General features: G+C 41.2%; 1 protein-coding gene and 1 long non-coding RNA gene across 6 annotated transcripts in view; one reads left to right on the top strand and one right to left on the bottom strand.

Annotated features, from left to right (window-relative positions):
- The window catches only part of FGF13 (fibroblast growth factor 13), a 296980-nt gene extending 272026 nt beyond the window's left edge, over positions 1–24954 (top strand). For all 5 annotated transcript variants that reach the window (XM_072043132.1, XM_072043133.1, XM_072043134.1 and 2 more), the window contains 2 exons: positions 18802–19000; positions 20282–24954. In XM_072043132.1, the coding sequence (XP_071899233.1) occupies positions 18802–19000; positions 20282–20418 (336 nt within the window). In that variant the 3' untranslated portion in view covers positions 20419–24954. The remainder of the gene's footprint in view (positions 1–18801; positions 19001–20281) is intronic.
- LOC106018388 (uncharacterized) overlaps positions 11198–26138 on the bottom strand; it is a 64102-nt gene continuing 49161 nt past the window's right edge. The window contains exons 3-4 of the long non-coding RNA XR_005268380.2: positions 12218–12491; positions 11198–11621 (exon numbers count right to left, since the gene is read on the bottom strand). This is a non-coding gene — a long non-coding RNA (uncharacterized lncRNA). The remainder of the gene's footprint in view (positions 11622–12217; positions 12492–26138) is intronic.

The following is a 26138-nucleotide window of genomic DNA, read 5'->3' as shown; positions in this document are numbered from 1 at the left end:
CTATGTACTGTAATTGGTGCAGCATGCAGTTGCTGATGCATTTTAACCGTGTTTTACTAGTATATAGTGCTCACCAGCAGACCATCAGGAAATCTTTTTGGCCAGGGATGGAGAAGCTTCCTAGGGCACAGTACCTAATTAATTTTTAACACCATGGTAGCACCTTGCTGCTAGAGTAGCCAGCTTTCTTTTGATGTCAACCAGGCGCCCATGCCAATGGTTTGCCAACACTGAGAGGTTAGTACAGTGCCACCAGCCTCTGGTGAAACAAGGTTTATCAGGTAAAAACATATCCCACTGTTACCCTGCCCTCTTCCAGGCAGAGGCCAGCAGGATCTTGTTACAGAAACTCTCACTCCAGGAAATGATTATCAAGTTGCAGAAGTGTCAGTTTACAGATACCCCTGTACACCTTTTGTAAGAAGTTGGAGGACAATGAACCTGTTTCAACTGTAAGTGTATGATGGAAAGGTGAACATAGGTACAATGTACATGTAAATACAGAGGGAGTCTCCTATTTGCCAGGGGAAGTCTTGCAGCCCTTGACTGTTGCTTGGACCCTCAGTTACTCTTGTGCCTTTGGCTTTGTAAAAGGGAGATGTGTCCATACCCCTTGGGTGAAATGGAGATGGGATGCTGTTCCTCTAGTCCTAGCTAAATACTGTGTGCATCCTACCAAGGGTGAGTGTGGAAAAGTATAGAGAAAAAGGCAAAAGATTTAGCAGATTTAACAATGTAGAAAGATATAGTAATGAGAGCACGAGGACTTTGTGTGGATTTAAAAAACAGTAGGCCAAGACACTGCAAACTGATCTTTGTCTCAATGAGCAGGAGAGCTTGGTGGAGTCAGGGGAGACAGGAAAAGTCTGTGCTAAATGCAGTGGTATGTAAGAAGCATTCTTGGGTTTTAATCCACAATGGGAGATAAATTCCTCGTTAGCCTTGGGCAAAACATGTAAGAACCTGGTTTCCATTTCCTCCTTCATGAAAAGGTTTATAAGGAAATATCAGAGCACTGGGAGGTGCTCCTGGCAGACAAGTCCCATTTCCAACAGCAAGATAGGAAGCAGGGATCTGAGCCTCCAACCAAGAGAATCACTTTCAAAAACCACTGCATTGTTTCCAGAAGTTTATCTCAAGTGCTGAAACTGCTGCTGAAAACAAAAATGTACTTCAGCTGTCTTTTTGTTAAGCATTACGTTACATGTGAGACATTAAAGATGTTGAAAATACAAAGAATTGTCTGCTGGGTTTTAAGTGTTTTATGTAGTATGTTCCCCATTCTAACAAGATTCCTTACTGTTGTTCATCTAGTCTGAAAAAAATAATTTACTTTCTTTCTGTTAGAAATCTCTAATTCTGTTGTTTTGATCTCTAATGCTGTGATAGGTCTTTAAAAATAATTGATTCCAAGTGTTTGAGGGTTTTTTTGGTAGGAGAGAATTAGAACTGGGAAGTAGGTTAAACTGGTTGTGCATTGCATCTCTCCCTGTGTTGTAAAACAAGCTTATTAGTAAATCACTGAACCATATATGATAGTATTTTTGAGGTATATTAAAACTCAGAGTGATGGCCAATGCTATACATCATTTGATATTTAGATTACAAGCTTTTCTGATACAAATCATGTGAATTATTTTTTAAAACAATTTGATTTTCAGTCGGCAGAAATAATTCAGCCCTTTCCATTCCTGGCTGGTATCACTACTGGCTGCAGCTGCTGGGAGCAGGAAAGTTGAATCTCTTAAAACATTTCTTTAAGAACACTTCGACTATGTACATGTGATTACACTCAGATATTATTTAGTAGTCTTCATTTTCACAATGGAGTGCAAACATTAATTACTCCTGTCTGTCATCACTGTAGTTTCACAAAATAAGAAATTGGATATAGTGCTTTGCTTATTTGAGTATGTGTAGCTCCCCAAAGTGCATCTATGAGAAATGAGGCTGTTATGAAGAGATTTATCCAAGGCCACACTGGGAGGTGGCAAGCTTGAATTAGGCAGTTACAGTGTCCTGACCCCAAACTGTGCTGTCTGATTCAAAAGGTCAGGAGAGGTTGTGTCCACACCAGAAGATGACATCTAGACCATCACTTGGCACACCTCTTTGTCTTTTCCAAAGACAGTACAGTTTCAGTGACAACTATACATGAAAGATGGGCTCTGCTGCAAAGACAGAGTGTCTTGTTTTCTGTATAATTACGTCTCTGTCTAGACAGGTCCTTACAATCTGGATGTTGGGTAGGCAGCTGGTTGGTTTAAGCTAGAATTTTATAATTCATTTTAGAGTAAGTTTGGCAAGCTTGCTTATAAACCAACTCCTGCCTTCTCTCATCTGAGAAACATGTGAGGGATGATCGTGCTCTTGGTGGGGTGAGGTGTTTCAGGAACAAGGTCTGCCCTGGTAGCAGCCCACACTGCTGCCCATTGCAGTGAGCCACACAGGGTACAGGCATGGCAGGGCCTGCTGTTTGTGATGGTTTCTGTACCAAAATGAGAGCAGAAGAACCAGGTGCAGTGAGAAGGGACAGCAGGGCACTCTCAGCCATCTTGGAACAAGCACCAGGATTGGTTCCATGGGGGTGACCTGGAGGAAAAGTAGTTTCTGCTTGGAAGGGTTGGGGCCAGAAAAACTCCTGTGTTTAGGGAAACAACATTTCATCCACCCCTGCCTGTGCATGAAGCATATGAGTCGTCTTTTTTTTTTTTTCCTTTACCAGAAATAGTCTCAGGAGTACAAAAGCTAGGCTAGCCAAGCTGACCATGAAAAATTAAAACTGTAATTCTGGCTGATTTAAATAACTGTTGTGAATATGTATTGCCCTAAGTTGACCTGCTCGCAGTTATCAGATAAAGCTTCACATATATCTATATCTCTAAGGCGTTTTGCAAAAGCTAGTGACATTCTGCTCATACAAAGTGTTATTTAATAGATGGGAATCTGTGCCAGCACCATATGAAATGTTTTCTAGTCCAAGCCTAATTAAATTTCCACAGGAACCCCATTGCCAAGCAAACACTCCTGGTTTGTTCTGACCTCCAATGCTTTGGTTTGTTTGAGGCAGTAATGTGAAATGTCAGCAGCAGCCCAGGTAACACCACCTATTAATAAGTTGGATGATGTTTCCCATCATCAGATACTATTTTTAGCTGCTCCACACTTTGTCAGAATTTAACTACTAGATTTAAAACCTATCAGTCTTCCCCTTCTGGCTGAAGTTTGTGGGGAAGCTTCATCTCTGTCACTGCAATTATTTCCAATAATTAGACTTGGAAAACACTTCTGAATTGAGTCTTGGGATGGAAGTCCCTTGTGTCTCTATAGTATCTGATACAAGGGATTTTCACCTGCTTTAAATTCATTATGGACTTTTGCCCTTTCTGGATGGAGGAATAGGGAAGCAAGTGTTTGACTTTGGCATGAGTTCCTTTAAATCTCTCCTTGCAGATGTCCGATAAAAATATATTAGAGTTTGGCAGATAAGGTTTTCCACAGTTGAGTTTGCCTTCAGCAAAAGAAGTAGGCAGATTTTTTCTTTTCTCCCTCACTCTCTTTTTCTTTTTTTTTTTTTCTTTTTTTTTTTTTTTTCCCTGGGGCACTGTGGGAGAAGAAAAGAGAGAGGAAATGCAGCAATGGGGCGGGGAACAGGAACAAGAGCGACAGTGAATGGAAAATGGACTTTGAGAGAGTCAGAATTGAGGATGAAAAGAGGCTGGTGAGGCAAGTTTTCCTCTATGTACTTCTACCTGGAACTCAGTCCAGGTTTCCTCAGATGTGATTTTCTGTCTGGAAATCTGCTGACCAAATAAATCTTTATTGCTTTCTATTGGTTTGCACAGGCAAGAGTAAGCACCCTGTTTCCTGGCTGCTCCCCTCCCTGCATGCCCAGCAGCACTGATGAATGGCAGAGAGGGCTTCTCCGAAACACAGGGCTAGAGATTGTATGTACAACCTGTGCTGCAGACTGCAGCATAGGATGCCTTATTCTGCCATTCATCATACAGCAGAGAAATACCCTCAGAGGTATCCTCCACACATCCCTGTTGCAAACTCTCTGCTGGCATCTGCAAGCATGTGGGGTTGGCACAAACTCCCTTTTCCAACACAGGACATGCTGGTGTCCCCGTGGCCCATGCCCCTGCCTGAGGCTCCTGCCCCAGATTCAACCCAAGTGGCTATAAAACCAGAGGGCCTGGCATAAGACAAGGGTGGAGGAATCTTGCTCCTGAGCATGACAACATTGTGTTGTACCTCTGTTCACAGTGGGACTATTTCAGCTATCTGGTTAAGCTCTCAGAGAATGCAAATTTTTCAGCAGCAGCTGTAGGAGCTTGATGGTGGAGGAACAAAGTAGGAATTTATAATGTGCATATAATTGTAAAGAGAAGGATTTTTTTTAGTGAGAGATCAGCAGTAGTGCAGAGTAATAATCATCTTAAAGGGTGACTCTCTAGAATTAGTTGTTATTTTGTTTGAGTCCTTTGAAATCGTTTCCATACTATATAATTATCTTAAATTTTAAGTGCTTCCTGCAGTGATAATGTGTGCATTTTTGCATTCTTATGTAAATGCTTTAGCAGTTCCCAGTGTAGAATTGGAAATGTCATTCAAAAACAGGTAATGGCTTTGCAATGTCTAGGGGAAGAAATTAATCTTTTTCTTCCACATCATTTTACAGTTTGTATTCTGTCGTTGTGTGGTTGTGTTTTCAGCTCTGACAGAAGCTGCCTTTCAACAACAAACATCCAGTGATCAGATACAGTAAAGCAAAGAGCTGAATTTCATCAGACTGAGCTTAAAAAGAAGCGAGGCCAGCAGCCAAAATGTGCTGCTTACAGAAAGAAAATCATTAAACTGTGCACTCAATTAATCTGCACTCAGACATCCTATGCAAAGACAGATATGAATAATTATAAAAATATTATTTTAAAATAATTAAAATGTTATTAAAAATGACAAAAGTCTAGGAATCACTGACAAGATTTTTGTGTGTGTGCGTGCACGGTGTTGCTGAATTCAGTAAGCATGAGGAGTGGGTCACTGCAACACCAGCTTGCATGGCTGTGCAGGTGACACAGATGAAACCCCAAACCTGGGGAAGAGTTCATTACCCAATGAGCAAGAAATGCCGCTGTATCTGGGGCTAATGTTAAAAATGCAAATGTAATGCCTAAAGCAATATTTGGTGTGCAATCTGACTCCCCTCAAGGTACCATGTAGGAACAAGGAGGGATATCACCAGGTCACTCTGGGAGGTTGCACATACCTGTTCTGACAGCAGATTATTTTACAAGTGGAAGGAAAGGAGCAAGCCTGCAGCTTCCCTGCCAGGAGAGCATCAGCTTGTGATACACGGGGCTCACTTACACTGTGAAGCTCATAATGGGGAAGGTTGTATTTGAACCAAAGCAGCAAGGCAAGAGTTCTGCATTGTAAAGAAGTATGATGATTAAAATATGAGATTTAAAAGGCACTGCCTCTCACTAAAAAGCTAGTGCTGAGATTTCAAAGCAGACTGGGAGTTCAACCACATACTTTCCACTAGTTTCAAAGAACGGGTTTTGTCTACATTTGCTGGGCTGTTTTGAAAATTGACATAATTTCTTACAAATCATTCTCTTTTAATAATTCAAAGCTCAGTCCTGGAGCACTAACTCAGGCAAAGTCATGATTCATTTCATTGGGAGCTTTGCCAATATAATACTGGAAGGTTTGGGGGCTATTCCAGCAAAGGGGAAAGAAATCCCTGCAAATATTGCAAAGTGAAAACTGTATCTTGGATGTACCCAAAGTAATTTCTTTCTGTTTCAGTAGTCATGTTGCTGATGCAAGGGCTGATCTCAGGCAGACTTAGCCTGGCTTGGAAGACAGCAGACTGAAATCCTTGTCTACTCAATACTCTGTATTTAAGTTCACTTAGAATACCCTTTAACAGCAGAATCTGTGGTGCGGGAGTTGAACATAGCAGATCCACGCTTCATTATCCCCTACAGGGTTAATTTATCCCAATCGTGTTCACTGAGGGCAGGAAAATCCCAGGCGGACCCAGCTCTTAACTTTGGTGTTGCTTTTATGTGCCTTGAGGTAGAACAGCTGAATCAGAGCCTGGACTCACGCATGCAGGTCCAGATTCAGACTCAGATCCTCAGGGATATTCAGATAGATGAATCCCATTTATTTCAGTGATAGTTTTATTTTATTTCAGTGGTAGAATTTAAGTGGAAATTAATTACCCCATTTGTTCATCATGGGTTTAGCCACAAAATCCTCAAAGTCCAAGGATGTCCACAGAGTCTTGTTTGCCTGCAGGAAAACTGCATTTCTCAACTTGCCAGCACACACTCCCTGTGCAGACTTCAGAAGGCAGCTGATCAAATTTACCGGCCTTTCTCCTGAATCCTTGCCCTGTTGTACTTTCTTCCCTCAGCCTTTTTTTTTTTTTTTTTTTTTTTTTTTTTTTTTTTTTTTTTTCTGCTTGTTAGGTTATAGTAGCAAAGGGTAGCCCTAGACAGTAAAATGGAAGATCACCTGGTGGGTAAATTGGAAGACACCTTTTCTGATGGACAAGCTCACCTTTATGTTTTCAATTGCAGGGTGGTTTTGATCTCTGCTCTTCGGCTGGCTGCAGCCAGCTTTTATTTGCTGACTTGGAAATAGATAACCAGATTTTAGAAGCAGAACTGATCCAAGACAGTTTAGATTCTCAAGAGAAAATGGTAGTAGTTTTCAGAAAAGGCCTTGGACTTGAATTTCAGATTCCTCCTTGCTGTAATGCAAGCACAATATCTGCTAATTCAGAACCAGAAGTTCTTTGTTTTTACTGTGCTTAAAAGGACTTTCTGTAGCAGAGCTACAAAGTTTGTTTTTAACATCAAGGTACTCATGTTATTCACTTTTTTATGATTTGAGGAATGAAGGTTTCTCTGCACTACAGCCCTTCCATGTCTTCTCAGAGAGCTCCCTTTCTGTTCAACAGGTAACACTGTTGGAAGAAATTGGGACTGAGATGTTAAATGTTCCTGGACTTGAATTCTTGGAAAGTCTGAGAGACTTGCTGGTGCAGCTCTGTAAGCATGCAACAGCTCTGTAAGCTAGGGAGTGCTCATTTAGTCACAGTTTGCACTAATTGTTTTGCTGATTTTTTTTTTCTCAGTGAGGTAACTCAGAATGGCACCAGCTCTCCTTTTGAAATGCTGTAATACATAGGTCTGCAGGGCCTGGCTCATGAGGCAACTGTTCCATGCTGATTTCCCAGAAATTCGTGATTGTAGTCAAGGCTATCTTTGGGTAGGGTTTTAAATTGCACCCCTCCATGAGACATCTGGGTGCCTTCCAAGTTTAAATCAGCCTTGTAAGTGCTTTACCAGGGACTCACGTCTCTTCTGCTACTTAGACAACAGCAGCAGCATGTCTCCCAAAAGTCTGGCTCCAGTAATCAGTTACACAGCCCAGGGGCCGCAGGGAGTGAGACATAACCAAATAACAGACCCTTGCAAAGTCCGTATCTCCACTCAGGAGAGAGAGAAAGCGGAGCTCTATAAGCCTATCTCTGCTCTGTCTCAGGCTGTCTCTTGGAAGGACAGGATTTCCTATTAGACTGTGCATTTGTTTTAGAGAAAGTGTCCTATAAATTACTGGAAAAAAAATCTATTCTTAACTTCACTGAGGACAGTTGTCTGAGGGAGTGGTTGGAGTTGTTGCTGTATCATGCAGTGAGTTATTAGTAGTGTTTCTATCTGCATCATATAGCTTGCTGGGCTCCCTTTTTTAGGGCTAACAACTAATTTATTTATTTATTTAATTTAAAAGAGAAGAAACTTTATTTTGTCCTAGGCCTGTATGATGTTTGCAGAGAGGTTTCCCCAGTGCTCTGCCTGGGCTGCTTTCCGAGGGCCTGGTGAAGATGAAAGTAGCTGCATTTTCTGCCCTCCTGGACTGTCTGAGCCACCCTAGGGAAGCAGTCAGCCTTTGCTGAGAGCACATTGCACTTTGAGCACTGACTGTAGCATGAAGCTTCCTATTTCCTAAGCTATGTGGTGCCAGCTTGCTTGTTAGAGCAATGCAGTGTTTTAAATGCTAATACATGCTTTACCCAAATTACAGACAGATGCATGTGCTTCTGTTACCTGTGCCTGCAGAGGAGATTGGGCTATGCTCTCTTGCAGTTTTTCATGTGTAGGGTGTTGGAAAACTCCTCTGAATAAGAATTTCCATTAATCTGAGCCACCAAGTATTGCTTATAAGGAGGGCATATATATCATTTACTGAGAGAAATCCAGTCTCCTCTTTCTCTGCATATATGTCCCTTCTTAGGTGGGGTCTTCACCTGCTGAAACAAATGTTTTCTCTCAGTCAGCATCAACTCTTGGATAAAGGGTCAGTCTTACATCTCATCTCTCTTGTATAATCCTTGATAATCTTCCTTTTTAAAGTTTTTGCCATCTGAAATCTCTCAAATCCCACAATTAGCCTGCCGTCTAATACGAACATCCCTCTGAGATCCTCTTAGCAGCATATGTTCAATAGCATAATTTAGGGAGCCAAGAGGGCGGAGGAATTCCAAAGAGCATTGCTGCTCTATATCAAGAAGCAGGGTTTGGCTGCCAGTAATGCCCTGGCACTGTCAAACTACTGAGGTTTGAAAAATATCCATCCATGGCATTCATGAATAAATGGATTGCAGCAAATCAAGCTCATTTGAAAAGGTCACATTACCATTTGGTCATACAGAGCTGCTGCTTTGGTCCAGGCAGAGCTAACCAGCTCCTTGAACCTGTGACATTCCCAGTATTCAAGCTTAGTCGTTATCATTTGTACCTAATGTAAGCAAGTTAGCTGGATTAAGAGTGAAAATATCAAATAACCTTGAGTTCTTAAATCAAGATGTGTATGTTTATTAGCAGAGAACATGAACATTAGAAAGCTAATACAATAAAGTCATAGGTAGTCTTCCCCTTGGTCATATTATGATTAGGATCAGGTCCTGAAAGAATCTCTGATTTTGTTCAGTGTAATGACCTGCTTATTTCCCTGCACTGACATTATTTGTGTTTAAAATGAAGCCTGCAGTGTCATGCCTTGCAAAATAAAAATGTAAATAATAGGCCTATTGGACTGATATTAATACTATTTTTAGCATATAATGCCAGTCTAAAGACTCCACTGCATTCAGTATTTTGTGGAGAGTTACACTGGGTTTCCAAACTTTGGCAATGTTGCTGCGGGCAAAGCACCTGCAGGCAGACACCTGAGAGCATTGCTGACTGCACGTGGGGAAAAGCAGCAGCCAGGATAAATGCCTTTGCTGAGAACTGCAGCCTAAAAGGGTGGTATTGACCACCAAAGGATCGGCTAACCCATGGTGCAATAAATATGCAGCCACATTAATAAAATATACAGGCCAAATGGCAAGCCTGTCCTTTTGTGCAGAACAGACTCTGAGCTGACAGCAAAGCAGGGACCTGTTTGATGTAATGTGGCATTATTTCTTCTCCTGCAGCTCTTGCTGTTATTTATCTTCTGCTTGCAGCTTCTCGCAGTCAGTGAGCAGAGGCAATTTCTGGTGTGCAGAAAAAGAGCTCACTCAGCAGTGTCTGCCTCCAAGCGCTTCCTTAGGGGCAGGTCCCATCTTTCTTCACTGTCAGCAAAGGTGGTGGGTGGTGGCATGGCGAGGTCCTGGCTGAGCCGAGCCTGAGTTTGGCAGCACTGCCTGCCCAATCTGTGGAGGGAAGAGCTCTGCCTCCATAAGCTTGCCATCAGAAGCCCAGGAATCATTCCTTACAAGAGCAGCAGAGGATGAGGAGATCACTTCCACACTGATTTGCCCAGTGTATGTCCCAATGGCTGTGCAGACAGGCTTTCAGACAGGTTGCAGGTTACCACAAAAACAACGTTCCCCGTTGTCACCTATTCTGCTCAGCTACCCTGCTCCCTAAAAAGGGAAACCTTTCATTTCTTTCCCTTTTCCCACAGAATTCAAGGAGCATCCACTGCTAAAAGGGTCATGTCCCAGCTTGTAATTAAACAAACAGATTTAGAGCCTGCTGCAAACACTGATTAGATTATTGTTTCTTCAGCACTTTCAGATAAATCTGCATGCATTCATGAGTGATGGTCTGAAGGAGATCTCTTCCATCTCCTTACCCCAGGGCCGTTGATGTCCTGTATCTAGACTAGAGCAGTAAATCCCACACTCTTCTAATTAGGCTGCTAATTCCAAAGAGCTCATCAAGGATGTGAGTGCCAAGGGGGTGTTTGGTGGTGCAGTGCTCCAGCTTTGCTGACCTTCCATCCTGCTGAAGTCACAGGTACCCCAGTGTGGCTGCTGCTGCCTGCTGAGCCTCACCCCAGGTTGCTTGTACCCTGCAGCCCCTCACAGCCTGTGTAACTGAAACCAGTGTTTTGGGATGGTTCGGCTCAGGCAGTCAATATGGCAGCAGGAAGGTCATGCTGCCCTTCCTGCCCCATGCTCCCAGGTGGTATTTTAACAAATGCTAGCCAAGTCACCTTGTTCTAGGAGCAAATTAACCCTTGGCTGCTGCCCTGTTCTCTGCAGGCCCAGCAGCAGCAGTACAGGATTCCTCCAGTGGCAGCGATCGTGTAGATGAATACGAGAGTAATTTGGTAAAAGGACTACTGGGACAGGAACACATTTTCTTTCTCAGCTGCTCTTGCCAACTTGCAGATGGCTGGGCTGTGACAGAGCGATGTCTCCTCATGCTATGTCATCGGCCTGATGGAGAGGCTCTTCCTTGCTGCATCTCGCTGCAGCTTGTTGCTGCTGTGTGGAAGACAGTACCCTTGCACGGTTTCTCTGGCCCTGTGTCCTCATGAGGAAGTGATATGCAAACCCAAAGGGAGAACAGGCAGGCAATTAGCAGCTCAGAAGAACAAACCATAAGCAGCTGACTCAAAACAAGGCAGTTGTGGTGTCTCCTGAGGCTCAGCCTTCTCTGAGTGCTCACCTTCTGCAGTTCAGGTCACTGGCCAACTTTGACGAATGGCAGCAGGCTCAGGGCTTGGCCATTAAAACAAGTGGGATGCAGGGCTGTCTTTAAGTGGAAGCAGAAGATGGTCCCAGTACTTTAAAAGGCATTTTTAAACTTGGACTTTTTTTTTTTTTTAAGTAGTGCATGACACACTTAAGCTGAGGACATTCTGCACAACAGCTGTGTCAGAGAGATTTGACAATACCAGAATTTGATGTCAATTATAACTGCTAGAAATCTGATTGCAATGGCTGGCAGGTTATCTGTGTAATAATAATGTCTGTGCTACAGAATAGGTTGCTTAGCATCTTTGGGGCTTTCAGCTCTATTTCTGTCTAGAAAAAAAGAAAAAAAAAGCTGTCCTATCTGCCTTTTGCTTCTATCACTATTTCTTTAATTTTTAAGCTCGGGTACACTGGTGGATCAAAATGTCAGAAATACCATAAAATTGAACTGTGTTTATCAGAGACACAACTTAAAAGATAGAGAACTTTTGTACAAATGCACAATGGTGAGGCTGAACAGCAAAGACCACTTTACTTTGTCATAAGACAACTGACTGAAAATATCTTACCTCTGTTATACAACTCAGTGGTACAGCCTCTTTTTAAATGTTGTGTTTCAGTCCTGGAAAAAAAAAATTGAAAGGATTCAGTGAAGGGTAATGAAAATGATTAGAGGCACAGAGAACCTTTCATATGAGGAGAGATTTGAAAAGATTAGGTCCGCTTAGTTAAGACAAGAGATGAATAAGCAGAGGCATGATAGAGAAATGTGAGGTAATGAACGGCACAGAAGAGGCACACTGAGTACTTTTATGTGCTGTTTTCCAAAATTAAAAGCTGAGAGAAGAAAGCTATTTAAAAAAAAAAAAAAAAAAAGTTTGCTTATGATAAAAAAACAACAATAGACACATTTTTAATACATTTTCTGTGCTGCTGACTTCACCTGTGGAAGCCGCTACTGCAGGAAATGAAGATAATGAGCTTAGGAGAATGATGAGAAGGACTAGGTACTCTGGGGAAAATCTTGAGCCTATTGAGAGGGAAAGGGAGTTCTGCTCCGGCTTTGAATGTGAGCAGGATTCACCCATTGGCACCATCTCAAGTCTGCTGCAATGAACTGCCAGCCTCAGTGGGCTGTGTGTCTCCATACATTATATACAGCTACCTGTGCACTATGTATAGTCACTTGCTTCAGCTGTCTTTGATGATGTAAGATACCTTGATTTTTTGTCCAGGTTGAGCATGCAGTATCTTTTCCACCATGTTTTCAGGGAGCACATCTTTTCCAGCATCCCTATTTTCAGTAACACTGGTGCAGCTCTTGCTCTTCAGCTGACATGCTCAGAGGGTAGCTCGTGGTGCTTTGGTCAGCTGGGAAACTTTAGTTCATCTGCTTGACTCAGTCACTTGGGAGGGGAATCATGAGAAGCTGCAGCAGATTGGATTCAAGGTCCAGCATGCTTGCAGTCCAGAGATGATCAGTGGCACATACCTAGAGAAGAATATGAGATCAGAGTGTGGATGTACAGGGAAAAAAATGCAGGATACTACATTTTTTAGTAACTGGGGATTACCTCACCCAGAAGATATAATGGTGGTCACCAGTCCTTGGCCAAGCATGGAAGGGTAGTCTTGTGCAAATCATGGGCTTTATCATGCAATACGGCCTTTGGCTATACATTGAGAAAGTTATTCTAGTATATATAGATACGATTCTTTTTAAACCCCAACCCATGCTTATGCCAATAGAGTTCTCTTTCTGAAGAGGTTTAAAGGTTTAAATGCAAACTTACATAGAGACTTTTTAAAATAGGTTTTGAAGCAGTAATAGGGCTTTTGTGTGTGTGAAGCAATCAAAACTAAATATGACAAAGTTTTTCAACTAGGACTGAAAAGTCTGGTGCCCTAAAGCCAAAGAAACTAAAAAAAAAAAAAAAAAAAAAAAAGTAGATGCAAGCATTAGAAGATTTTAAAATATTTATAGAGCATTCGGGAAATTGTAGAGATTTCCCTGTACCACACATCCAGGATCATTAGGGGTACACACATTCAGCACAGCTCAGCACTGATGCAGAAAAGCATACAGGGACAAAGTAAAACTTCTCTGTTATTCGTACCATGTAAATTGTCTTATAACTTTGTGAACTGGATTAGGAATGGGACCTGTGCTTGACATCTGTGAGGCATTCTCCTGGGCATCTTGCAGAACATTTAAATGACACTGTAGACTTCCTTTAATGAGATTCATTTCCTCTGCAGTATTCAGAAGAGTGTCATCTTTCTGTATGTATCACGCATTAGTTCTCTTGCCCCAGTTAAGGAGTGCTTTGGTTAATCAACACAGCTGTGGAAGTGGAGCATCACCAAAAGGCAGGGGAACCGTACCATGATCATGCATCGTTCCTGTCTCAATTAAATTTCAGCACTCTTTACAGTCATTGAGGCTTTTCCCTGGGGTCATCAGGCAGTACATTCCTTGCATGGGCAGACCATGCTGAGTGGTGACGCACCAAACTTTAAATAGGTATTTATTGATGTGCCTAAATGCCACTTAAAAATCTGGGCAACAATGACCTGGACAAATTTTCACAACTGAATCACTGATGAGACTAGTAAAAAAGTAATGAACAAAACTCAAACCTGCAAATCTCTGTGTTTGTGATTAGTATGTTTTCTACTTCAGTTCACTGTGTACATTCTTCACTAAGTTTGTGCATTTGATTTTCTGTGCAAAGGAACAGTGTCAAGGGAATAATTACAGGATCTTTGCAATGCTTTTCTCATAGATTCAGTGAATACCTAGTGACAACCTGAAATCCCACTCTGGAGATGCTAGATATCCTGCTGATTCCTTGGGCTCCATTTTACTCTTTCTGGAAGCTTTGTCCTAAGTAAATTTACACACCACTGAGTATTTGTGCTTCACTTCATAAATTCCTGCTTATTGCAATCACACAGAATCACAGAATTATCTAGGTTGGAAGAGACCTCAAGATCATATCCCAGACAATTCCATGCTATGAACTTGGTTGGGATGACCTCCTAGGAAAATTGTGCCTTCCTCTCTCTCTTGCCAGCAAGTAGGTTTCCTAATGAAAGAATTTACTATACCCTTTCTACATAATTTTGAATTTAACTTTCTTTCCTGGATGGTCACAATGCCAGTACACATGCCTTCAGCTTGCAGAGAACTCAAGGGGAATTATACTCTTCCACAAATTACAACTGCATTGTTAGACAGACTTTTTAATCATAGTTCTGGAGGACCAGTACATATTTATATATTGTGAGTCGCTCCCACCCAAAGCACAGAGATTCCTCACAACAGATAAACAGGTAAATTTAAGCAAAATAGACAGTGTTGGGGCATTGTATTCTATCCGTGGGAACTGTATTATCTGATCCAGAATAAATTATTTCAAGCTAATTATAAGTTTCAGTCACTATTGCCAATGGATTTTGGAGGCTTCACAAAATACCAGTATCTTCAGAAAAGAAACTGGTATTTCTCACATTGGTGGCCTAAAAGCTGTTATTTCTGATAACCTAAAAGTTGAAGTGATCTCATCTTGTACAGTTGATATCACTGCACAATACAGGGTGATGATCCAAAGGATACACCCTGGAACTTCACATGCCAAGATGGAGAAAATCAATCTCTGTTAATATAAAAAGGCAGACTCACTGGTGCAGAAAATCACTACTCTGGAGCCTTAAAGAGGCTCCTTCAAAAATTCATGATTATAGAATGGAATCTTGGGCTACATTATAGTCCTGAAAGAAATCAAGATATGGAGGAAAAAAAAAAAAAAAAAGAAGAAAAAAAATTTCACTAGGTAGAGGAAATAAACAATAAACACAATAAGCAAAATCATTGATTACAAAGAATGTATGCTCAATATGTAAGAACATTTTCCAGGTTTCCCATGTACCCAATACTTCTTCCAAATTGTTTTCGAAGTTAATTTCTCTTTTGTTGCTTCTTTGTTCATCTTTTTGGAGCTTTTTGTGTGTGTGGTTTTTGATTGTTTGTGGTGGTTTTTTTTTCATGCCTCTAACACTAAATCTATCTTAGTAAATATTTCTGATTGTTCTGGTCAACTGCTGTTGGAAGCTGCAAAACATTCAGCTTGTAGTGATATAAAGAAATTTAACAAACAGTATTGACCTAAAGACTTAAACTTACTGCTCTGTAAAGTATTTGGTCATGTCCCCTGCCAAGGTTATCCATGATGTAAATATGGTATGCAATAAATAGCAGAGAGTAAGCATCTTTGCCCTCCTTTTGTACACTGTGCCTGCAGCCATCCTGATGAGAGGTTTCTATACTATGACAGAGTTTTGCAGACATGCAGACACTGTATACCTTTCTTTAAAGCAGATTTCCCATTTTCTGTCTGTGGGGAGTCTGAATTCCTGCATTACAATCATATGGGGTCCATAATAACTAATATTCAGTCCTAGTGTAGATGGGTGTGATGGCTGATAATCTGGATGGTGTTTGGCTTGAAGCATGGCTTTTGCACAATTAGAGCAGGAAGAATGCCAGGTTTGCTTTTACGGTAGTTTAGCTTTCGGCATCGGTAGGCCTATACCTCAGTATTTGTAAGGAAGAGACCAGATTATTTTGGATATAATTTTGTCAGCTGCCTGGAAATACAGTCACTCTAAATATATGCTACAATGCCTTTTTTACTATATTATCATACACCAAATTATTCCCCTTTTTAATTATTTTCATATATCTAATGCAGCTGCAGATCTACTCATGCAGAAACATTTCAGTTGTTCAGCTGATCAGCTCAAAACCAAGAAGCAGCTTCTGACATTTCATCCTCCGGCTTCCTTAAGCATGGCTGAGTCATGACTACAGTGAATCCAGCACTTTCTTTAACTTTCATTTATTCATTTATTCATTCATTTGTTGTTAAGGGTGAATGTGCGAGGGGCTTGGGTGAGTGCAATTTACTGTCATGCAGGTGCCGTCATCCCTGACTGCTGAAGTAAGCTGCGACTGAAATACTATTTCACACAAATGCTTACTTTCTCGTCTGTTTTGTATAACTATGTATTCATAACATTTGACACCTCAGAACTCATTCAAATTATTTTCACTGCAAAGATGGACTTCCCTTCAGGACAACTGGAAGACAGGAAAGACCAGGGACGATATTATCGCTATGCACTTACATCTGCTGGTACCTGCTTGTGGCCTTAGAATTCAACCATTATTTATATTTATAATTTTGCATAGCATTCATTATATGAGCTGGAAAACATCAGTTTTTATTCTCTCAAGAATTAAAGCTCTCTTTAAGATTTCCCAACTTCACTTCGTGCTTTCTCAGTGCACTATCAAAGAATTTGCCAGCAAAGACAACATAATGGACATTTTGTAGTTGCTGCTCTGCACTGTATTTTAAACCAGTGTGGGAATAGAAGCCTGGTCCATACCCAATCAGGTTGGCAACCTCAGAACAATATGCTTTAATTGTAATACCCTCAAATTAGGAGCATATCTGCTAGTATTCCTTAATAAAAGCTTCTGTCTGCAGTTTCCCTTCCCCACTCTTTTTTTTGTTTGTTTTTGTGTTTGTTTTTTTTTTTTGTTTAAATGAGTGGTAAAGACATGTTGTATAAACTAAAGGCAGATGATGGGTAGGAGCAAGCACCTTCAAAAGGTATGCAGCTGCTTAGTATTCAGGTGCAAGCAAAGCACTTCAGCTTCTGTAAACAGCTCGTTTGGGATCACCATTTATTTGGCACAGAGGAAGCCTTTTCCACCATGCAGCACCTTCTTGAAGCTACAGCCATAGGCTAGAAATTAAGGAGGTAGCAGTCAAGATGAAAGCCCATGATCTCATGCCCCGTCAGTCAGATGAATGAAGGTGATGTGCTGCAATGCTGAAAAAACAGAGGAAATGTGACTCAGTTGCTGAACATGTTATTGAGAAGCGTCTTTATTTCTGTGCCCCACGACAAATAACCACTGTGGTCATGACACTGAATCGTGGGTTGAGGCAGGGAGAGGACGGCTGTCCATGATGCTTGCAGGGCCTGACTCTCAGGTTGGTGGGCACCAGCAGGCAATGTCTGGCTGTACGCGGGCACTGCTGCAAGCTCATTCGCAGTGAGTTCCACCATGGCATGTTATCGCAAGCCTTGCAGCCAAGGGGAAAATCAGGGTTGAAAGAGTTTTTTAGTGTCTTTATTTCTGTTTCTTCACTGCTTCAAGGGACTCTTGGCTCCTGCTGCTCATACTGAGGTTAATTTTCTTCCTAAGAGAGCTGGAGTAAACGTGGTTCTATTTGCAATCTGACCCACTGTCACTGCACACAAGCAGGCCTTTTGTAACTGAAAGAGCTCCAAATTACTGTACATAAACCATAATCATCCATCGGGAGCACTGTAGTTTTCTATTTTGCTGCTAATTGGATGATACACTGGCAATAGTCTTTGTTAACATGGCTAGCACTGGGCAGGGTACAGTGAGAGAAGGCTTTTATTTAGAAATGTGGCAAACATATAGTTTCTGTCTCTGTTTGACAGCGATTGAAACCAGTCGTCAATTAACTAAATAACAGCCAATTACTTTGAAGGAAAAAGGAAGAAAATTTCTTACTTCACATTCTTTGTTGAAGCAAATGCCAATCAGAGGATGGGAGGTTTTTTCTTTCTCCTATGAGAAGACAAAATGGGAAAAGATGTGCAGAAAATGTACAGTATTTGTTGTGTTGTGTTGTTTTGTTTAGTTTTTAAATACCATCTTTATTCTCATATAGGAATATTCAGAAATTAAATAAGAACATCTTAAGCTCCTGAGACACTTAGTTTCCTTTTTTTTTTTTTTTTAATTCAAAATTACAATCATTATGCAAGCACAATCTTGCATAGAGACCTCGGGAAACAGCTGAATAGTTCTATAAGGTCTAGCATTTTGGTCTTGGACCCATCCAAGACTTATGTTTCATGCCTGCATCCTTTTCTGAACCTGGGTAACAGTGCCAAAAGATGTCAGCTGAGTTAAGACCATTGTACAATGAAAGCCAGTCACACCACTGGCATGAAGAACAAGGCTTTCTCCTGGTTTGCTGCTCTTTATTTTAACTATTAGCTCAATACCATCTCCTTGAAAGCAGCAGTGTAATTCATCATGAAGACTAATGCTTGATCCTGTATGCTTTCATCTGCAATACCAGTTAACTCTTGCCAGTCCCAGATCAGAAGCTGATGTCTGCAGCGGGTCTCTGACAGCTGGGCTTTCAGCAGATGATGCACTGGGCAGAGAAAGAGCATAGATTAAGGCAAAGAGGCAGCTGTTATAAGCTAACTTAATATTGCTGGGCTAGTAAAAGACCATTTACTCACGGCATCACAGCTTTGAATTTTTATTGCACTTTTTTCCTAAACATTTAAGGCCAGCAGTTAATGCACAAAGGCATTACGTGGACTCGCTTCTCATCTGCAAGGCTGGACCGCAGCTGGTCCTGTGGGGCTGACATCAGGGCTGTGTCTGCCTGATAGCCATTAGTTGCATCAATCAATAATTTTTCACTTAGACTTTTTACTCATTGCTCAAAAAGATTTTATTATGCTACTTTGAGCTGCTCACAGTGTCATTTCATGGATTTCAAATTGTGTTACTCTTTTGTTAGTACTTTTAGGGCGAGCATTCCAAATTGGATAGCAGACGGTGAGAGGTAGGTCTTTTAACTGTCAGAAAAGCAATGAATATTGGATGTTTTTGCATTAACTGATGGGAGATTCAGCATTGCACATATTGATCTTTTATTTTCTTACAGGAACATTTTACACCTGAATGCAAGTTCAAAGAATCAGTATTTGAAAACTACTATGTAACATATTCTTCAATGATCTATAGACAACAACAATCTGGACGAGGTTGGTATTTGGGTCTTAACAAGGAAGGAGAAATAATGAAAGGAAACCACGTGAAGAAAAACAAACCTGCAGCACATTTTCTTCCAAAACCATTAAAAGGTAATTGTTTGGGTTTGCTCCCAAAAATCTTTCTGAACTGACTTTATATTGTGTCAGAGATGTTTAATTCCTTTGCATAAGTATTTGAAGGATACAGCTAACTATTTAACAAGAGTGTAATATTCTGCTAACATACTCAGTGTAACCAGAGCTAGAGTTGGCTTTTTTTTTTTTTTTTTTAATGTTTCTCTATATTACCTCTGCCTTTCTCTCATTTAACCAAATATATATATATTAGTTTCTTTGTGCCCAAAAACCAGTGCCTCCCTTATAGGTAATGAAGACTTTACCTGGAAAGTCCCAAACATCTGCTCACAGGCCTTTAGTGACTTGCTGTATAGCTTGCCAATCGGCTTTATCTTACAGAGTGTTTGTCTATTTTTGCTTGGGATAAATCTGTAATGCGTGGTTCTTATTTAACCGTAATTAATGTGGCATCAATATGTGACATTAAAGGTAATAATGCATGTGGCGTATGTATCCTGCTGTGTACTAAAAGCCAGGACATGGAGTCATCCCAGTTAACTGAAGCATCTGAATCAGTGTGGTGCTCAGACTTGGCTATAACTTTGGTCAATGCAAAGATAGAGATCTCAGTTGATGTATGAAGATGCTTCCTTTTCTCCAGAAGAACTAGCTTCCATATGCTTCTCCTTCAGAAGGAATGAAGCTCTCTAGTTCTGGGTTGTACTGTTAAGTAACTTTTCAAGGCAGTATTATTTTGAAGTCAGAGAGGATATTTCAAAGGTGTGTAGTCCTGGGTGAATGCTGGACTAGCTTGGCAGCCTACATTTAGGAACAGGTTTTATGCAACTGATGTTGAGTTGGATCCTCACTTACGTGTGTGAACACAAAGAAAACAGAAGACTGAAAATCTACTTTCACACCCACATGCCTGAACTATATACAAGTAACATTTCAAATAGCAGCTCTTGGTAGTGCTATTTCACTATTAGTAAGGAAATGCTGATTTATATCAGCTCACATCTATCTTGCAGGGTTTTGTAAGTGCAGAGTTTTGTAAGTGCAGAGTGTAGGTGGGTGGTTTAACTGGGAGGGAGAGGGAGTTATGGTTTTTCCTCCCTAAAATGCCATCCCCTTGAAAAGGAGCTTGGAATTTCTAAGGCAGTGTTTGAAATCCAAGTGGTCTCCTTGCTGTGTTTCTTCAAGTCACTTCTTATATTGCTAATTGCTGAACGAAAAATCCAGATTTTCACAGCTGGACAGTGTACCAAGGGACTGTAAAGTGTGCTGATGTTCTGTCTCTCTTTTGCTTTGCAGTGGCCATGTACAAAGAGCCTTCTCTCCACGATCTCACAGAGTTCTCAAGATCTGGAAGTGGGACCCCAACAAAGAGCAGAAGTGTTTCAGGAGTGCTAAATGGGGGTAAATCCATGAGTCAAAACGAGTCAACGTAGCCAGGTTAAGGCAAGCCAAGTGCTCTAAACAGAACCTTACCTCTGGATGCAGTTGAATTCTTACTAGCAGTCTTTCATCCAAACGTTCAATTGCCCAGGACAAGCCACCGAACTTGCATAGGTCACTCGTTTATCAGCCATTAGATCTACTGGTTGTCAAAGGATATACCCCAATAATGTAGAATATGCTTGTGCATATCACAAGGCACTTGGATAGCCAGCAAACATAACTGTGGAATAAATCTTGAAGAAGAAATGTCCAAGAAATATCCTTTCTCTCTCTCTCTCTCCTTTCTCTCTTCCCCTCTCCCCCCCTTCTCTCTCTCTCCTATGCTTTGTGGAATACGAAACAAAAACATTTCACAACATTCACTGCTGATAAGAATTTGCTTTCCAACTAAGAAAAAGACCACTTTTGCTCTTCAAAGGAAATTTTAATGCTTATATGTTTTATAGGGGCAAACAAAAAACAAATATGTAAACTCTGTTGTTTCCTTGGCTTACCGTTTTATATCTAAGGCTTGATAAAAAATATATCATTTAATTTGGAATAGCGCAACTTTTTGATTTCTGAACTCCAATGGGTCTTTAAAGCTGTGTCTTTAAAAAAAATTAAAAATTCAGGGTTGGAACTGAGAGTTGGTGTCTCAGGCTCAAGCAAACAGTGTTCTTGTGGTTTTAAACACAATGAAATATAAATTTTTATAGATTTGTAGTTTCTGGTAAAGTTCTTGTGCTAACCCCAGTCTGTAGGACTTGAGTTGTTTTGTTATCCCAAGTGAAAGTTAACAGAAAGGGATTAAATTATCCTCCAGTGTAGATTTCTCTTAATTCCATTTTGTGTGTCATGTTAAACTATTGTTGTGGCTTCTTTTCTAAAGACAGAAACTGTGGAATTAAGGTGACTTAATTTTTTTATAAGAAACGTCTTATTTGTAAAAGTCCTTCTTTCACTGTAACGGGCACGTGAATATTGTGTAGGAGGAAGCGTTAGGACAGGTTACCCCTAAACAACATATACTTATACATGCTATTGGAAACAATTGTTTAAAAAATGTAGTTAGGTTTCCATTTAGGTCATCATGTCTGTTGCATGGGAGAAAGTTGGAATATTGGCATAGAGTTGCATGATGTGTAAGATTTTGTGCATTAATCATCGTTGGATTCTGTGCTCCAAAACTGACATAGTTCTGTACAGGCAGCTTTCTGCCTTGTACGAAAGAGTTGTTTATTATTTGTTGTATACACAACCATGCACTGAATAAACTATTTATATTAAGATGTACTTTTTAAAAAAGCTTGTTTGATTATATGATGTACATCAGTGATTAATTTCAAGGAAAAAAGTTGGCAGTTAAATTACAAAATTATAAAAGATATTGTAATTAATGTTCAAAATGTTTCTATGTAACAGGTTATCCCCTTGTAATGCCATTCACTATACAATTGAGGACATATTCTTCTTTTTGGATATTGTTAGAACTGGTCTTACGTGCCCAGCTGAGATACTCAAAACACAGTGACCATTAAGAGCCACAAAGTCTAGGTAAGGGCCCCTCTGCTGTGCGCCGTTGGAGCCCCAGTGAATTTCACTCCTCTGCTTGGAGCTTCTCCAGCTTCTCTGTGTCTGTTCTTGCTAGGCTTACCCAGTGCAGCTGCATAGCACTACCTCGCAGCTCACCTTTCCAGAGCCCTCGGTACAGGGGGGACCCAGCGATATCTGGTAAGTCAAGCATTGCTCATGCCAGTGTGGCACCTGGAGGATGCTCAGAGCTTGCAGAGTACCACTGCAAGTTCACCTCAGGGGCCAGCTTTGTCTTGACTTGAGGAAATGGGCTACCATACCTCCTGCCTTTGTGCACATTCTGGAGAGAAAATGTCCCTCTCTCCTAACTTTCCTCTCCAAAAATATCAAAGAGACCTCTTCTAGAACATTCAGACAGCTCTGACAGGTGAACTTCATTCATCAAGGTGTTTCAATAAGGCCTAGGAGGAACAGGTTCTTATCATGAGTGGCTGAAGAAGCAGTTCTGGAAGGTAATAATGGTAACGGAGACAAAAAGCTACCTATAATTGTCAGCCTGACATTAAAAACAGGTATTCTACTGCCTGGTGGTCAGTCTCATCCTCTCTTGACCAAACTGGAATTAGACCAAGCTAGAACAATTGTTTTCTATGAATGTCAGGGCTGTGAGAGAAGAAAAAGAGATTATGTTTCACATCAAACCCCAAAATTTGTTGTTTTGTGGCAAACAGTAGGCAAAGAGCTTCAGCTTGCTAGGGTCCTATATGGGAGCAGTGGTTCCAGCACCCACCAAACACCACCATCATTGTGGCCTTCAGAGGACGTCAGGGTCCTCAGCACATCCTTTGCTGAAGCATGAAAAAAGTAGGGAAGCACAACCAGTTCCATTAAAGTTATTAAAAATTGAAGATATGGCCTGTGATTGCTCCAAGAGTTTTGATGTCAGTGGGTCTGGAGCATCTGTTCTCTTCAACTAAGTGTGCTTTGTCCTCATGGAACATTTTTCTTAACCCTCCCAATTAATAACATCAGACTCATTGGGGTGCATGTTCCAAAAAAAGGAGTCCGAGTGCCTTAGGGACATAAAACCTGATTAAAAGTAGGCATATTTGTGCCAAAGCTAGTTAGATACATTGTTCAATGCCAAATGTTTACTATCCTAAAAGATAACAGGAGATCTGCTGCTTTGCTTTATAGCTGCAGCCTTGTTAATCCCTATCCCCAGTATCTCCAACCTTGAAGGTCATCTGCAGTGAGAGAAAAATGCCCATCTCACACATTGTCCCTTCTGAGGTCTGTAGTCTGACCCATCTTTTGTATTGACATTGGCATCAGCTGCAAGCATTCACTGCCGAGACCTTAGTTTCAGGGGTTTCTAATATATCAGACTAGCAAATCCTACTCTTGGGTTAAAGATGAGAAGAGAGATATGGTGATAGATGAGCCATAAACCACTGTTTCTGTCAATTGTGTTACATTTTTGACAAACCTGTTACAACTATAGTTTTTCCTTCAGAATATTGTGACTGAAAGCAAATACCCTTGATAGTGTCCTGATAGTACACAGAAGCTAATGATGTGCACTATGGACAAAGGGAGAGATTATGCCCAGAGTTTTACATGTAGTCTCTGGAGCCATAGACTGGGATTTAAAAAGGAGAAATATAGTAAAATATCTGCACTTTGCAGATAGTGAAGTTGATATTCTGGCCCAGTCAGCAAAACCTCATGGGCAGACAGGATTGTGGCTTCAACAGTGGACCAGATTTAGGAGACAGACTCCAGAACATTTGTTGGTCTCCTTCAGCACACATAGATTAGACCATTAGACAGAGGACTTTTGGGTCAGAGCCTCATTTAGGAGCCTGCAAGATGTTGGGAAAACACCGGTATGGATAGCTGCCTATGAAAAAAAAACTTATAGCCACTGGTCAGCCCACTTTGCTCTGCCACATGTACCTATCCAAGTGCAATGGGATACATGCCTGGAATAAAGACAAAGCCCAGGGGAAGGTATGAAACCAAGCCTTGTACTGTCTGTGAGCCACCACCAACTGTCTGCAGAAGGCTTGGTCTCAGGCCCTTCTGTTATTGCCAGTATGATGGCTGATGCCTTTCATCTGCCATTTCTTTTGTTCCTGCCTCTCCACCAATGCTGCCCACGCTCTGTGCAGCATACCATGGGCCTGATTTGGCTCAGAAGGTGTAAAACTGGCACAGTGGCTTTCTGATTCTCCTGGGCTTCACCAGGCAAAGGGCCTAGAGCCACCACTGGGTCTGTGCTCAGACTTTACAAAAGGCTGACAATTACTACCTGCCAACACGAAAGGAAATGGGTCACCCATAAAACTGGGAAGAAAACTGCTAGGAGCATAACTATTATAAGGCACAATTGCTGCCTTTTTGTCATCTGCCTATCAGAACTGCTTTCTCTGACATCTCTGCATAGGGCTTGGACATTGCCTGCTTTGTCTGGTTTGGGGGTGAGGGAGGGTGGCAAGAGTTCTTCTCTGTATCAAAGAGAGCTTTTTTTTTTAAATTTTGTTGTTGTTGTTGTTTTAATGTACTTCATGCTACCTCATAGCATGGTTTTATCTCTGTAGCCACTTGCTCAGCCATGTTCATCACTGGCATGACGGAAGACAATTCTCTGCTTGGGGAAATTATCTCCAAGTTAGTCCAGGGAAGAATGGTGCCCCTTCTGCAGCACTGTCTGGTGTCCCCACCACTGGTTTCCAGCCCATAGGCCAGATTTTCCAGTGGGATAAAGACGGTGTAATGAGCTCAGGGATGCTATGATACACCAGGCCTCTCCCCAGCTGAGCACCAGTGTGAGAGCCAGGTCTGGCAGAGCTCTGCTGTGTCTTGAGTATCTCTGAATGGAGACCAGAGCCAGCTCTAACAGGTTTAAATGTCTCCTTGACATATCCTTGACCAGGACACTTTTGCAGGACAGAATCTATATGTAACAACCTCCTATCTTCTAATAAATAATTCTCTCTAAAACAGTCTCCTTTTTGTCTGGGCTCTGATTTTTATCAGCGCAGCTATTTAAGGGCTCTCCATCCCAGCACTGCTACATTACATTATTGCTTAGCTTCCATTTCACTGTACCAATATTGCATTTCTCCTATGTCTTCTTGATCCAGAGAGGGGCAAGCTGAGTGGTCAAGACAAAACAGGTGGATCCTTCAGTTGCTCTGCAATGTAACAAGTTTTACCAGCTCAGGAACAGCTACACTGAATCTCAGAGTTCAATTTCCTACATGGTGTAAGATCCAGAAAAAACACCATGTTGTTTTCTGACTTTGGCTCTGGAAAAACAATGATATAAAAGAATAGCAAAAAGCCTATTTAAAATTGATTTGTTTCTTAAGAAAAAGCCCTGCAATGTGATTTGCCCTGAAGAGCATAAGCTTTGGGCTTTTTTTCAGCTCTTTTGAGGAAGACATTCTTGAGAACTTCCAACTTGGATCACAGGTTAAAATTAAGAAAATAATAATAATTTTCACTGGCATGAATGAACAGAGCTGTGGTAACCTGACCGTTACTGGCAGGTTGGCACCAAGGTTCCTGCCTTTTAGAGGGCAGGGTTCTGAAATAACCTGGGTTTGCTGGTGAGCGATGGCTTTTATTGCAGATCAGCTTTTCTAGCAGAGCTCACTCTGATCTGGGAACACGCCACGGCAGTTCGGAGGGGAGGGCACTCAATCACTCTGCCCTTCTGCAGCTCCACTCATGGGGAAGTTTAAATATTAAAGTAAAACCTAAATTTGAAACACATTTTACATTAATCAGAGAAATTGAAGTAATAAATTATTCCATCTCATCAAGAACTGGGAGACAGTTTATAGGGTTCCCTTCAAAGATCATTATTAACAAGCTGCAAGTTAAGAGTCTTAAATACCACCTATGCAAAATTACTTTCAAGCACCCATAGGACATGTTTTTCCCCACATCATATATCTGGCATGTCTCACCTAAGCTCAGCAACTGGAGGGGTAGGATAAATGTCTTCGCCTTCCATGGGTTGCCTAACATTGCACACTTTATGTCACACTCTTTTTCTGAGCTTGTCCCCTTGCAGAAGACAGGGCCACTGGTCCACTCCCCAGGGACCGTCACACCTTTGAATGGAATAGGTGCTCCTGTCCCAACCTCTGTAGCACACAGAGATGGTTAATTTGATGAGGTG

This window comes from Anas platyrhynchos, chromosome 10 (genome assembly GCF_047663525.1).
Source record: "Anas platyrhynchos isolate ZD024472 breed Pekin duck chromosome 10, IASCAAS_PekinDuck_T2T, whole genome shotgun sequence".
In the NCBI taxonomy this organism is placed as follows: Eukaryota; Metazoa; Chordata; class Aves; order Anseriformes; family Anatidae; genus Anas; species Anas platyrhynchos.
The sequence above is the reverse complement of the archived record's forward strand: the minus strand, read 5'-3'. Positions and strand labels throughout refer to the sequence as shown.